The sequence below is a fragment of the Canis lupus genome, chromosome 27 (assembly GCF_011100685.1).
Source record: "Canis lupus familiaris isolate Mischka breed German Shepherd chromosome 27, alternate assembly UU_Cfam_GSD_1.0, whole genome shotgun sequence".
Lineage (NCBI taxonomy): Eukaryota > Metazoa > Chordata > Mammalia > Carnivora > Canidae > Canis > Canis lupus.
The window spans coordinates 29,217,599-29,231,444 of NC_049248.1; the positions used below are offsets into that span (position 1 = coordinate 29,217,599).

General features: G+C 39.2%; 1 protein-coding gene across 7 annotated transcripts in view; it reads right to left on the reverse strand.

The window, feature by feature from the left end:
* Positions 1 to 13,846, reverse strand: part of DENND5B (DENN domain containing 5B) — a 199,377-nt gene that overhangs the window by 13,256 nt on the left and 172,275 nt on the right. For all 7 annotated transcript variants that reach the window (XR_005380009.1, XM_038577198.1, XM_038577194.1 and 4 more), the window contains 5 exons: positions 10,697 to 10,825; positions 8,807 to 8,928; positions 5,410 to 5,555; positions 3,613 to 3,731; positions 2,065 to 2,252 (listed from right to left, as the gene is read on the reverse strand). Coding sequence is in view for 6 of the 7 variants with exons in the window: in XM_038577198.1 (XP_038433126.1) it covers positions 2,065 to 2,252; positions 3,613 to 3,731; positions 5,410 to 5,555; positions 8,807 to 8,928; positions 10,697 to 10,825 (704 nt within the window). In the remaining variant the exon portion in view is untranslated. The remainder of the gene's footprint in view (positions 1 to 2,064; positions 2,253 to 3,612; positions 3,732 to 5,409; positions 5,556 to 8,806; positions 8,929 to 10,696; positions 10,826 to 13,846) is intronic.

A 13,846-nucleotide genomic window follows, 5' to 3' on the forward strand; every position in this document is an offset into this window, starting at 1 on the left:
TACCTACGGCTTTACTGTCCATGGCTGAAATAAAACCACTTCACTGATGAACTTCTATAATTTTTCACTAAATCCTACTTGCCTGTTTTAGTTTTCTGTGGCTCCTGTAATAGATTACCACCAATGTGTTGTCTTAAAACAACAGAAATCTATTCTGTCATAGTCCTGAAGTGCCACAAGTTGGAAATTATCACCAGGCAGAAATTAAGACAGGGCCACACTCCCTCTGCAGGCTTCATAGAAGAACACGTTCCCCACCTCTTTAAGCTTCTGGTGGCTGCTGGCATTCCCTGGCTGGTGGTTGGATCACTCCAATTTCGGCCTCCCTAAGAATATGTGTGACTGCATTTAGGGCCCACCTACACAATCCAGGATAATCTCCCTATCCCAAGGCCCTTAACTTAATTACATTTACAAAGATCTTTTTTCGAAATAAAGTAACATTTACTGATTTTGGGGATTAGGATCTAATACCTTTGGGAGACATTATTCACCCTACTAACGCTCACATAAGCATAAATTGGAAGTTTATGGTAGTATTAAAAATGGCATATGTGGGCAGCCCAGGTGGCTCAGCGGTTTAGTGCTGCTTTCTGCCCAGGGCGTGATCCTGGAGACCCAGGATCAAGTCCCACATCGGGCTCCCTGCATGGAGCCTGCTTCTCCCTCTGCCTGTGTCTCTGCCTCTCTCTCTCTCTCTCTTTCTCTCTCTCTCTGTCTCTCATAAAAACAAAAACAAAACAAACAAAAAAAAAAGGATGTGCACAGCATCCTATCCACAGAAGTCACTCCTTTATAGATTTTTTTTTTAAAGATTTATTTATTCATTCATTCAGAGAGAGTGAGAGAGAGGCAGAGACACAGGCAGAGGGAGAAGCAGGCTCCATGCAGGAAGCCCGATGTGGGACTCGATCCCGGGTCTCCAGGATCACACCCCAGGCCGCAGGCGGCGCTAAACCGCTGCGCCACCAGGGCTACCCAAGTCACTCCTTTATAGTATTTTATTACTTCTGTAGGAAGATAGGGGTGGGGAGAGGAATTTTTAGATTTTCTCTTAGAAAAAGGGGTTCTGAATAGTTAGATATAGCTCTTTGGGAGTATTGTAATATGAACTGTCTTTATTCCTTAAGGTTTTTGTTTTTAAAGTACAATCTACTGTACAAGGTGGGACTTGAACTTACAACCCCAAGATCAAGAGTTGCATGCTTTACTGACTGAGCCAGCCAGGAGCCCTTCCTCCTTTAGGTTTTAGTCAAAATATTACTTACCCACATTTTCATAGCTTAATCAAAACAGCATACAGTTTTTATTTTTTATTTAAAAGCTATGATTTTTCAAAAGATGTTATTTATTTATTCATGAGACACACACAGAGAGAGGCTGAGACACAGGCAGAGGGAAAAGCAGGCTCCACGCAGGGAGCCCAATGTGGGATTGGATCCCAGGACCCTAGATCACACCCTGAGTCAAAGGCAGATGCTCAACCACTGAGCCACCCAGGTATCCCTTATTTGATTTTAAAATCTAAATTCTTCAGGCTTTTTTTCGGAGGGGGGATTGTGAATCTTTTATTTTAAAAAATATTTTATTTAAATTCAATTTGCCAACATATAACACCTAGTGCTCATCTCATCAAGTGCCCTCCTTAGAATTCTTCAGGCTTTTAATTAAATTCTTGCCCCATTTTTTGTTCCTCTCTCCTTCCTTTTCTTTTAAAGATTTTATTTATTCATGAGAGACAGAGAGAGACAGAGAGAGGCAGAGACACAGGTAGAGGCAGAAGCAGGCTCCATGCAGGGAGCCCGACGTGGGACTGGATCCTGGGACAGGGATCACGCCTTGTGCCAAAGGCAGACGTTCAACCACTGAGCCATTCAGGAGTCCCTCTGGAGTCCTTCTCCCTCTCTTTTTCAAACTGTTTGCTCAAATTAATTTTCCTTAGCTTTCTTCTTTTTAATCTATCTTACTGCAATTCATTAATGCAACAGTTTCCTGTGAAATGGCTGCATGATGCCTGCAACATCTGAGGTACACTGAAAATTTAACAATAATGATGGTACTTACTCGTAGTTTTTCCTGTCAGTGAAGTGATGCTCAGTCTCCGAGCTGAGGTGGGGGATTTCTGCTGGGGTGGAGTCCGACACTGCTTTACCAGGTCCTCATCTGCCACTGAGGTCATCAGTTCCCCAATAAGGATCCTTTCCAGGCTTCCATCATCAACGCCTTTCCCCAGCCACCGCCCACATGGGAACCTTGTAGGTCAGAAAAACAACTCCATCACCAACCAGTATTTTACTAGTTTTAGTCCGAATTTTTAAAATATTTATTTATTTATAAGAGACAGAGAGGGAGAGGGAGAGAGAGAGAAAGAGAGAGAGAGAGGCAGAGACACAGGCAGAGGGAGAAGCAGGCTCCATGCAGGGAGCCAGACGTGGGACTCGATCCCGGGTCTCCAGGATCACGCCCTGGGCTGAAGGTGGCACTAAACTGCTGCGCCACCCAAGGTTGTCCTAGTCAGAATTTTTTAAATGACACCATGGATGAAACCCATCATTTTAGTGCCTATGGGTTGTTTTCTAAATTTTAATTTTAAAATTTCAGACACACAGAAAAGTAGAGAGTATTGTATAAGACACTCAGATTCTTATCACCTGACTTAATGTTTTGCCATATGCTTTGTTTTTATTTTGTGCTGAAGTATTTTATTTCTTTTTTAAAGACTTTATTTATTTATTTTTTGAGAGAGAGAGCACAAGCAGCCTGAGGGGCATAAGGGGAAGCAGGCTCTCTGCCAAGCAGGGAGCCCAATGCAGGGCTCGATCTTGGGACTCCCGGATCATGACACAACCTAAGGGCAGTGGCCCAACTGATGAGCCACCCAGGCGTCCCATATGTTCAAACATTTAAAGTCCACTTCACACATCAGGGTATTTCACCCCTAAAGCCACTTCAGTATGAATCTCTGAAAAATACATTCTTATACAGCCAGAAATTGTTATTACATTCTGCCAAATTAAAAGGACTCAATATTTTCTATATCTAACCTATATTAAAATTCTGTGGTTAGTTCTTCTGACAAGAATATTTTCAAACTAGAAGTTAATGTGGGAGTTGAGTTACAGGAGAAAACAGAGTATTTCCAAAGAGGAGTGCCAGCTAGTAGAGTCCAAAAGACCCTTTCTTCTTACTTAAATTAGTAACCTCAAGCTTCCCTCCTCCCCCCTTTTTAAATCAGAGTTATATCAATCTTTCTTTTCCAACACTTGTGGACTAGGCATTCAGAGCAAACACAATCGATTTTTTGAAAGTTTTTTTGGGGCAATTTTGTATTACATAAAAAGTAAAACTAAACAACCCCAAAACCTAAACTAAAATTATGAGGGCAGTGAGAAAGCTTTAGAAAGAAAACAATTCTTTTTTTAAAGTTTATTATTATTTTTTTTAGTAATCTCTACACCCAACAGGGGGCTGAAACTCACGACCCTGAGATCGAGTCACATGTTCTTCTGACTGAACCAGCCAGGCACCTCAGAAATAAAACAATTCTTCAACCTTTTCTTGTCTAAAGTGTCTCAAAGAAATAATTCTGAGTTCTCAAGGACATTTACTTACCTGTACGTATGTCCTGTGATCTCATTTCTGACCATGACACAGTCCACTAGCCATTTGGCTAACAGTCCTGAGTTATCATGACCAATCTGAACGGTGGTCAGCTTCCCCAAGTTCTGGCACTGTAGGGACAGGACCAGAAGTTATTCAGAGCCTGATTCCACATCCACTACCTTTTAGCTTTAGTCGTATATTTTGGTTCCATATAATTTAATAATTGCAGAGGACCATCCTGCATAATGTGCTCTTCTTTCCACTAGAGAGATATATTCACATCTAATATATCCCATCTAATGAGACAAGTGGGACACATAGGGACATTATCAAATGAGAAGACTGTACAAGGTGCTAAACTAGAGATGTAAATACGTACTAGAAAAACAATGGAAAAGGAAAAATTATTTCTAACTGGGGAACCCAGACTATGTGCCTTTAGGATGAGAAGAATTCCAAGAAGTGGCAAAAGAATGCTATTTAGATTCAGTTACAGTGAGGTCAGGAAAACGACTACAGATATTAAAAAAAAAAAATACTGACATGGCTATTTTTCTGTTTCTAATAAAATGCCAAGGCAGAACTGGCCTTAAACCTCATCTACTAGAAGTCTTGAGGCTATCATAAAAAAAATATAGTTATCAATGTTTCCTGGCTGTTGGTGGACACGTACAAAAGAAAGCAATGATAATAGTAAAAAATAAATGTCAATTAAATTCTGACTTTATTTTTTAAAAAGATTTTACTTATTTATTCATGAGAGACACAAAGAGAGGCAGAGACACAGGCAGAGGGAGCAGCACGATGCAGGAGCCTGATGCAGGACTTGATCCTTAAGACTCTGGGATCATGTCCTGAGCCGAAGGCAGATGCTCAACCACTGAGCCAGCCAGGAGTCCTGAATTCTGACTTTTAAATTCTGATAAAATATCACAAACCACCCAACTGACTATGTATGGTTAGGAACATCAGAGCTATGAGCTCTTAAAGCCCTTGACTTCTTCGTATCAAGGTGAGAAGACATAGCCATCCAGGTGAGGGAGGATGGAAACAGAATGATGGAACTTACAGAGTTTATGTTCCATGCTTGCTAGTCAAAGAGAAGTCAAGGATTTTAATCTTTTATATGCTAAAACAGGCTCCTGGGTGTGCTATGACTGAGTGGAAACTGCTATTCCTAGACCCCCAAGGAACATGAGAACAGGACATTCAGTTAGTACTCCTTCCCTCCCGAAACAAGAACAGGTATTTGTCTTCTTCCTGCATGCCAGGATCAACACACATGTGGGTTCAAAGATAGGAGAATACTTCGCCAGGCGGGACCTGAAAACTGACTATAATATTATATACCTAAAATAGAGGTATTTTTATAGAACCATGGGGTTTACAAGCCATAAGCATGGATGTCAGCTCTCCTGTCTTTTTGTCCTTTTGTGCAGGTTCAGGCAGGGAGCATTTTACAGTAAGGAAGAGAACCACTGTGGGAAAGGCATTTACTTGAATGTTCCCTAGCTGCCCACTTCTGTGCTAGGCACCAGCAATCATGAAATGGGACCTAGCAACGCCAAAAGTATTCCACTGCAAGTAGAAAAATAGAGCTTAATAATTAAAATTATAGCAATAAAAATACAAAACCAATTACTGTGTTTAAGACCACTTTAGTTGTATACTCACAAAAACTATCCTGCATGCTTGAGTACTCCTTTATATTATTTGATTTGAGGAAAAATGAAAAAGCAAAACTGGAATCCTTGTGTAGAACTATGTATGATATTTTCTGCTAAGAAAAGTATCAGTTGAACCCACCTCAAAAGTCATTTCGAGGAGGTTTTTGGGAATCTGCATTACTCCTGTGTCTCCTAGCTCTCCTGATACACAGATCCAAGGGTTCGATGTGATGATCGCATTGCTCAGTTTTTTGATGGGGATGATCACTGACCTATATGGAATCACTGAAAGAACAATACTGAAGTTAATTAAATATTACAATAAAATACTCCTGATAATAAAGCAAGTATATATATTAATGACTTTGTTGCCTTTCACAGATAGTTTGCTCTTTATGATTTATCAATATGTACTTAAACAAAAAGCAGAGATCACCTCTTCCAGTCTAAAAAGATGAGGTCCAGTTTAAAAACCACAAATCCCAATACTTGTGTTGGTTTCTGTGCCATATATATATATCTCACCAGGTATGTATGGCATGCAGAGTATCACCATGGTGATATGCATAACCTCTACATTTATAAAAAAAAAACAACAATCTCCGGCACTAATACCAGAACTGACGGCTATACAGAATTTTCATTAACGTTTTAAATGTTGTTCTAAAATCAAGTATACAAATAAACATGGTTACTGATATGGTTCATATGTAAAAGGGGGTGAATGACTTCTTGGGACAGTATCCCCTTGTTGCTAATTTTCTTGCACAATGTTTCAGAACGTTCCCATTCCAATTTTACAGCACAATATGCAAAGCCAAGAGTAGTAAAAACAATGCCATTCTGGACAAAACATAAAGTCTATAAACCACAATTTGGAAGGCTATTAAGGCCACTCAGGTACAAGAGGAGTCCCGGGGAAAGAAAGATGTGTGAAACCTTTTCCTTAGGGTCTTCAAAAGGCACACCACTAGATGTCACTGTCCTATCACTGTCTTTTGCTCAGAGTAGCAAGATAAAGTTAGAAACTGCACATTCCTTTCATCCTCTTTTAAAAATGGGGATGGCTCAAACACACTGGAGCATTTTTATCCCTCAGAGTCATATTTGTGTTTGTTTTTTTTTAAAGCAGGGTAGAATCAATTTTTGTTGGTATCTTTGGGATTTCTGCTCATTTAGTCAGAAGAAGAGGTATTAGAAGCCCTCCTTCAATGACCTATACATAGGATGATACATATCTATTGGACAAGGTGCCCAGATACAGCCTCAGAAAAATGAGATCATGGTTGAGTGCACTCTTAGATGAGGAAACTGAATGGGATAAATGGTTCATTTCCCTAATTTTACACAGACGACTTTCTTTATGTTGGGTGAATAACCTCCCTTTCGCCTTTTTATTTTGACCGAAGGAAAGGAAAATGTCAGAGGAAAGGCCGAACTTTCACGGTTTAGTAATCATCAGAATCAAATGGGTTTTGAAACTGAAAGCAGAAGAGGTTAGTGCAAGACTTTATTTTAGGTGCCAGAGGCTTCGCTCATTCCTTTCACTGAGAGGATTAGAAAAGCTACGAAAAAAAAAAGGGTTTAAGGTCAACAGTTCTGTGGCTGCAAAGGGACCACAGATGCACAACAGTGATTACATAAAGTATAAAAGGACTAATATTATTAAACTTAAAATATTTCTTTCATGAAGATCTTAATTCCTTGAAGTTACTTATATGAAATCTACAGATATGAGTAGGGTCTTAGGAGTCCTACCTACCTCTGCTATTTCTTCTGTTTTAAAACTGTACATAACATCTTAGCTTTTTTGTTTAAAGATGTATTATTTGGAAGGATTAGAGGTGGTAGAGGGAGAGAGAATCTCAAGCAGACTCCCCACTGAGTGGGGAGCTGGACATGGGGCTCAATCTCACAACCCTGAGATCACGACCTGAGCTGAAATCAAAAGTCAGGTGCTTAACCAACTATGCCACCCAGGTGCTCCTAACATCTTAGCTTCTTATACCAGCAGTAATGTATTAAACTGATTGATGGTTTAGGTACTAATGGATAGTTGACAGATATTACTGGTTGGCCCAATACCCCAGTTTAGCTCCATTTTTCCTTGTCTGCCTCTATCAGAGACTAGAAAGCCAAAACCTACAAAATTTTGGCCAGTGAAATGTTATATTTAGTGGGATCTCTTAGAAAATCCTGTTTTTCTAGCACAAGTGCTGCTTTTTCCTCCTTGACATTCCTTCCTTCTTCCTGCTAGAAGATGGATTGAGAATAGCCATCTTGTGGCCATGAGGTGATGAGCACTCACTGAGGACTGTGTAGGGAGAGAGGAACACAGACAGACCCTGGTTCCGTGAACATACTGTAGACTATCTTGAAACTTATTATATAAGAAATATGAAACTACCAATTTGTTTAAAGCACCATTTTCCAAGTTTCTGATTCTTGTAGCTAAACACAATTCCTAACTCATACAAGTAAAATTTCTCCAAAGTGGGGAAGGGGAGCCACTGAACATAATAATTAGTATTGGTGAACAGAATAAATGCCCTAATTTGATTTTCTTTTCTTTTTTTTTTTAAAGATTTATTTATTTATGATACACATAGAGAGAGAGAGAGGCAGAGACACAGGCAGAGGGAAAAGCAGACTCCATGCCGGGAGCCCGATGCAGGACTCGATCCCGGGACCCCAGGATCGCGCCCTGGGCCAAAGGCAGGCGTGAAACCGCTGAGCCACCCAGGGATCCCCTGATTTTCTATCAAACACACATCTCCAGTCAGCATTTCCTCTCTCTACAGACCTACATTATTCAGTAAGGTCTTTCTGAATCATCCAAGTTTAATTATGTTCACATTACTATATGCTGATTTAAAAAATTTTATGTTTTATGTAAGATATTGGACCATTTAATAAAATATTCCTTCTTCTTCTTCTTCTTTCTTTTTTTAAAGTAAGCTTTAGGCCCAGCATGGGGCTTGAACTCATGACCTTGAGATCAAGAGTACCATGCTCCACTGACTGAGCCAGTCAGGTATCTCTAATCAAACATTCCTTTTTAATATTCATTCCATTTCCTACTGGAGACTAGGCTTCCTGGGAAGCAGAGAGAGTCAGAAATCAGCATAAGGGATGTTGTTCCTGGGAAGACCATATGCCTGCGAGAGAAGTTGAGCTTGTTGCAGTCCCAGTGAAGTCCTCAGTGGATCCCAAGGTTAAGTTCTCAAAAGCGCTTGGCAGTCCTAGGATGCTGGCTTGCCTTGCTAGGAGGGATCATCTTGGGCAGGGGTTCGGGGTGGTGGATAGTTTGTTCTGGTGAGGCACTCCCCACAGGGGCTGACAGCTGATGGCTGCCTTCCCACAGCACTCCCAGCTGCTGGGGCACAACCTTCATTCCTCAATAGAGGTCTGGAGCCTGCCTCACTCACAGTGTCTATCTCACTGTACTATCATATATCTCACTTTTAAAAACATAAACTCTATTCCATTAGTCGCCTGAGCAACTCTTCACTTAGTAGCCAGTTCTCCAGACTTACTGATAGTGGTGAACACACTGGTGAAGCAGAAGTAGTCAACAGCATTGAGGGAAAGAAGATGGTAAAGAAACTGCTCTCTTTCTTCTTCACAACGTAGAAAAGCATAACGCTTATAAAGCTTCCTAGGAATGAGTACAAAATAATAGTATATTTTTCTTGCTTTTCATTATGCTTGCACTAACAACAAATACTTAGTAAAAGCCAAATACATTAATTTTACTTTTGGGACTCAGTCCTAAGAATATAATATGAAATATGGGCAAGGTTTACTCATAGATATCCACTAAAATGTTATTTGTAAATGGAAAAATATATCATGATACATGCATACACTGGAATACTGTATGAGCATTAAAAATAAAGTTTAGGAAAAGTTTTAATAACAACAAAACTACTATTAAAAATAGTAATTTTTATTAAGCACTTACATTTAAGCACTTTCCAAGTGTTTTATAGTTATCCATACATTTAATTCTCATGATTACCCTATGAAGTATCAGTCTATTAGCATTTTCATTTTATAAATTAGGAAAACAGAGATACAAAAAAGTTAAGTATCTTGTCCAAAGTCATTCAAATAGTAAATAACAAAGGCAGTATTTGAACAAAGGCATTCAGTCTTCAGAGCTTGAACTCTTATGATATAATGAAATGTTTATAATACACTAAGCTAAAAAAAAGGATGATACTCGGGAGCCCAGCTGGCTCAGTCAGTGGAGCATGCAACTCTCAATCTCAGGGTTATGAGTTCGAGCCCCATGTTGGGTATAGAGATTACTTATAAATAAAATCTTAAAAAATAATAAAGTATGATACTGAATTGTAAATCAATATAATCTTAACTAAGAGAGCATGCATAGAAGAAAGTACAGAAGAAAATATCTGAGATATTTACTATTTACCTTTATGTAACAGGATTTTTTTCTTATGCATATATGTATCTGTAAACTCTGTGCCACACATGGGGCTTGAACTCATGACTTCTAGATTAAGAGTCGCATGGCTCTGCCTACGAAGCCAGCCAGGCACCTCCAGGTGCCCAACAATTATGCAGAAGGATTTTAAGTGATTATTATAATTTTCTTCTACTTTGGCCACAGTGGCCATGAATGGCTTATAATAGGCAGGGATGGGTAAGGGGAGTAACCAGTTTCAGAGAACAAGATCAGATTCATAGGCTATATTTCACTTTGCATTTTTTATCAAACTCTTTGGACATTAAAATGCTTCGGGGGTAAGCAACCCAATGTGTTATGATGATGAGACTGCAACACACTATCAAGTTTGAGATCTTTGCTGAATTTTTTGCATAGCTTTGCTCTAAAGACCTAAGTCTTCAGCCTTCAAACTAGCTCTTATATATTATGTAGATGATGCATTTCATCAAAGAGTATTTCTTGATGGAGTAGAGAGAAACCTATCAAACAGTTAGCAATGAACTAACATGCACTTGATTGCTTTCCTGGCTCTGACCTATTGAATGTAAACATTGGTAAGACTCTCAGAAGAAACATATTAAGGCGGACTTTTTCTTTCTTTCTTTCTTTTTTTTTTGCTACTTAAAGTTTTGTTGTGATCTTTACAATATTATATGAGGTTTACATATATTCAAACTATCTTTTGGATGTTACTGTCAGCCTGTGTTAGTTTTTTTTCTGGTTGAGAACAGAGCAATCTGGCCTTCGGATGTCAAGTTCGGTGTGTCCTCACAGGTAAAATCAAATACTATGTCAAACAACAGATGTTCCAAAGCACATGCCTGTTAGAAAGGAAGAATGCACATGCACAGGAATCAGCAATTCGTGAAGAAGCCAGTTTGCCAGCTTATGCAATTTACTTTGCAGACACACAAGTCACAGAAGAAAAAATTTCTAAGAGGCTATCTCTTACTTGGTGAGTAGCTGGTTGGAGAGCAACTGCTTGAGATGCTGTGACAAGAGCTTCTTTTCTAGAGATAGTCTTATCCATGCTCGAGCTCGTCCGACGTCAGTCTTGATCTCACTCATGTTCTGAATATGCCTACAGAACAGTAGCAACAGCAGAGATGTAGATCCTAAGATCTTGGGCTGGAAAAGAACTAAAGCATTACAGCACTTTGTGCAGAACACTTCTTTCATACTTAGCAGAAGTGTGAACGGGTGATTCACACTTTATGCTGATTAAACCCTTCAAAGGGTCCATCTGAATCATGAATTCAGTTCCACATCAGAATCACCATTATAACACAAGTACAGAGGCAACACCCTCAGATAAAGCATTTAACACTTGTTTCTTCTTTCAGATTTTATAATGGTCTTGTTTCAGCCTCATGGATACCTGAAATCTGGCAGCTGGTTATTCCTGACCCTCAGGAAAATAAAAGTAACAAAACACCTAATATTTAAGTTTTTATTCACAATAATGGTCTAGGTTTGACTAAATAGCTGTCACAACTTTAATACACTATATTATAGAGATAGGCTTTACTCCACTTATAAAATTCAAAATTCTTTTTTTTTTTTTTTAAGATTTTATTTGACAGAGAAAGAGAGCATATGAGTGAGGGCACAAGTAGGAGGAGGGGCAGAGGGAGAAGGAGGTTCTCCACAGAGCAGGAGGATGCAGATGTGGTGCTCATCTCAGGACCCTGGGGCCATGACCTGAGCTGAAGGCAGATGCTTAATTGCCTGAGCCACATAGGTGCCCCAAATATTTTATTTTTAAGTAATTTCTACACCTAACATGGGACTCAAACTCATAACCCTGAGATCAAGAATTGCATGCTTGATCAACCAACCGAGCCAGCCAGGGATCCCTCTTTCTTTCTTTTATCCTTTCCCTTTTTCCTTTCCTTTTTTTCTCTTAATCCCTGGATCTGAAGATTTAGGTCCTTAAGCTTCAGTGCTGATACATGATCAAAGACTTGATAAACAAGATATAAAGCATTATATCACATTACACAGACACATTGAAGAGGTGGCTTAAAAATAAGTCAGAATGACGAGTTAAAAGCCATTTTTGTAGGGCTTAGCTAACCTCACCTTATTCTAAGAATTTTTTCAGAATTTTTGACACACTTATTTTATCTTTAAAGGACTAATACCAGTATACATGGTCATGAATGGAGAAAGCTGTCATGAGGCAAGCTCTCCCTCTTAGACTCTAGTTCTTACTGATGGTGCTGGCAGTGGTGGGACACTTGACAACCCAATCTGGCACCCCCAGTAAAGCCTATGAAGTAGCACTGGCTCTTCTGCTACCCTGCTAACATTTCCCAAATGATGACACAGTTGACTAAAAGCAACAAAGGGAAAATGGTCAGGCATTTACCACTTAGAGTTCAACAGTATTTAAAAGGTACCCTGTGAGTGCAGTGCCAAGTCAGAGCTCACATAATTGAGGAATACCAAATTGATTCAAAGTGTATTCACTGAAAATGAATCTATAATTGGTCTGATAAGCACTTATGTTGTATAATCTTTTCTTCAGTATTCTTTTACTCTAAAACAGTAAAATCAGGGTACCTGTGTGGCTTAGTTGGTTGAGCATCTGACTCTTTGGCTCGGGTTGTGATCTCAGAGTCCTGAGATTGAGCCCCAGGTCTGCTCTGCACTGGGTGTGGAGCCTGTTTAACAATCTCTCTATCTCTGCCCCTACCCTCACCTCTCTTTCAAAAACAACAAAAACCCAGTAAAATCTACTGAAGTAAGTTTTATGTTTGCCTTAAACAACTATCTGGAGACATCATGATAGGTAAGAATGACAAAGTGAAAAATAATTATAATTTGAAGAAACAATCTGTCTATGGTTAAGGAAAATGAGAAAGACTGGAATACATAATGTACAGTCTATTTTAGGTAGCAATCAGCATCCCCATCATAAAATTATTTGTGCTAGTTGTTTTTGTTTGTTTGTTTGTTTTTGTTTTTGCAAAGAGGCATGAGAATTGGGAGATGAAGCCTCCAGACTCTTCTCCTCAAACCCATCTTATTTACTGGTACCAGGAAAGTAACTAAAATATTGTCTCCTCAATATAATTCCTTTGTTCCAGAACCTTCAAAAACTCACAAGATACACCGCCTGCACTATGCAGGATCAACACTCAAGACTTACTACCCCTCAGCCTCAACATATTTTTTTTTTTTAAAGATTTTATTTATTTATTCATGAGAGACACACAGAGAAGCAGGCTCCATGCAGGGAGCCTGACACGGGACTTGATCCTGAGATCCCAGGATCAAGTGCGGAGCCGAAGGCGGCTGTTCAACCCCTGAGCCACCCAGGCATCCCTCAACAATCTTCCTATTCAAAAAAATTCCATTCCAGACAGCTGACTCATAAGATTGCATTCCACTACCTGAAGTACTTTCTTCTTGTTTCCCTACTTGATTATATTGGTGTTTCAGATCTCAGTTTCTTCTAGATATCTTTCCATGACCATGACAGCATTCAATGACCTCTTCAATTTATGAAATTCTGTAGTCTAATTTACATTTGCCATGTACTGCTTATTTCTTTTACTATTTTTCTCTTGGAATACACTTTTCTCAGCTTGTAAAAGCTCCCTGGGAAAAGGATCCCATTATTCCTTAGCAGCCTTGCAGCCTTATTTGTAAGAGGGCCTAGCACATAATAGGAGCTCAAAAACTGTAGCTTTGTAAATCCGTATCTAACTTTATGCTTTAAAACAATTTATAGGGATCCCTGGGTGGCGCAGCAGTTTGGCGCCTGCCTTTGGCCCAGGGCGTGATCCTGGAGACCCTGGATTGAATCCCACGTCGGGCTCCCGGTGCATGGAGCCTGCTTCTCCCTCTGCCTGTGTCTCTGCCTCTCTCTCTCTCTCTCTGTGATTATCATAAATAAATAAAAATTTAAAAAAAATAATAAAAAAAATAAAAAATAAAAAAATAAAACAATTTATATGTGTTATTAAATTGTAACCCAAATCTATTAAAAACTTGCTGTGCAGTTATACCATCTGAATCTGCCTTTAACTAGAATAATTTATTATAGATAACTATAATCGAATTCAATATATTAGTATACAAGTATTAACTTCCT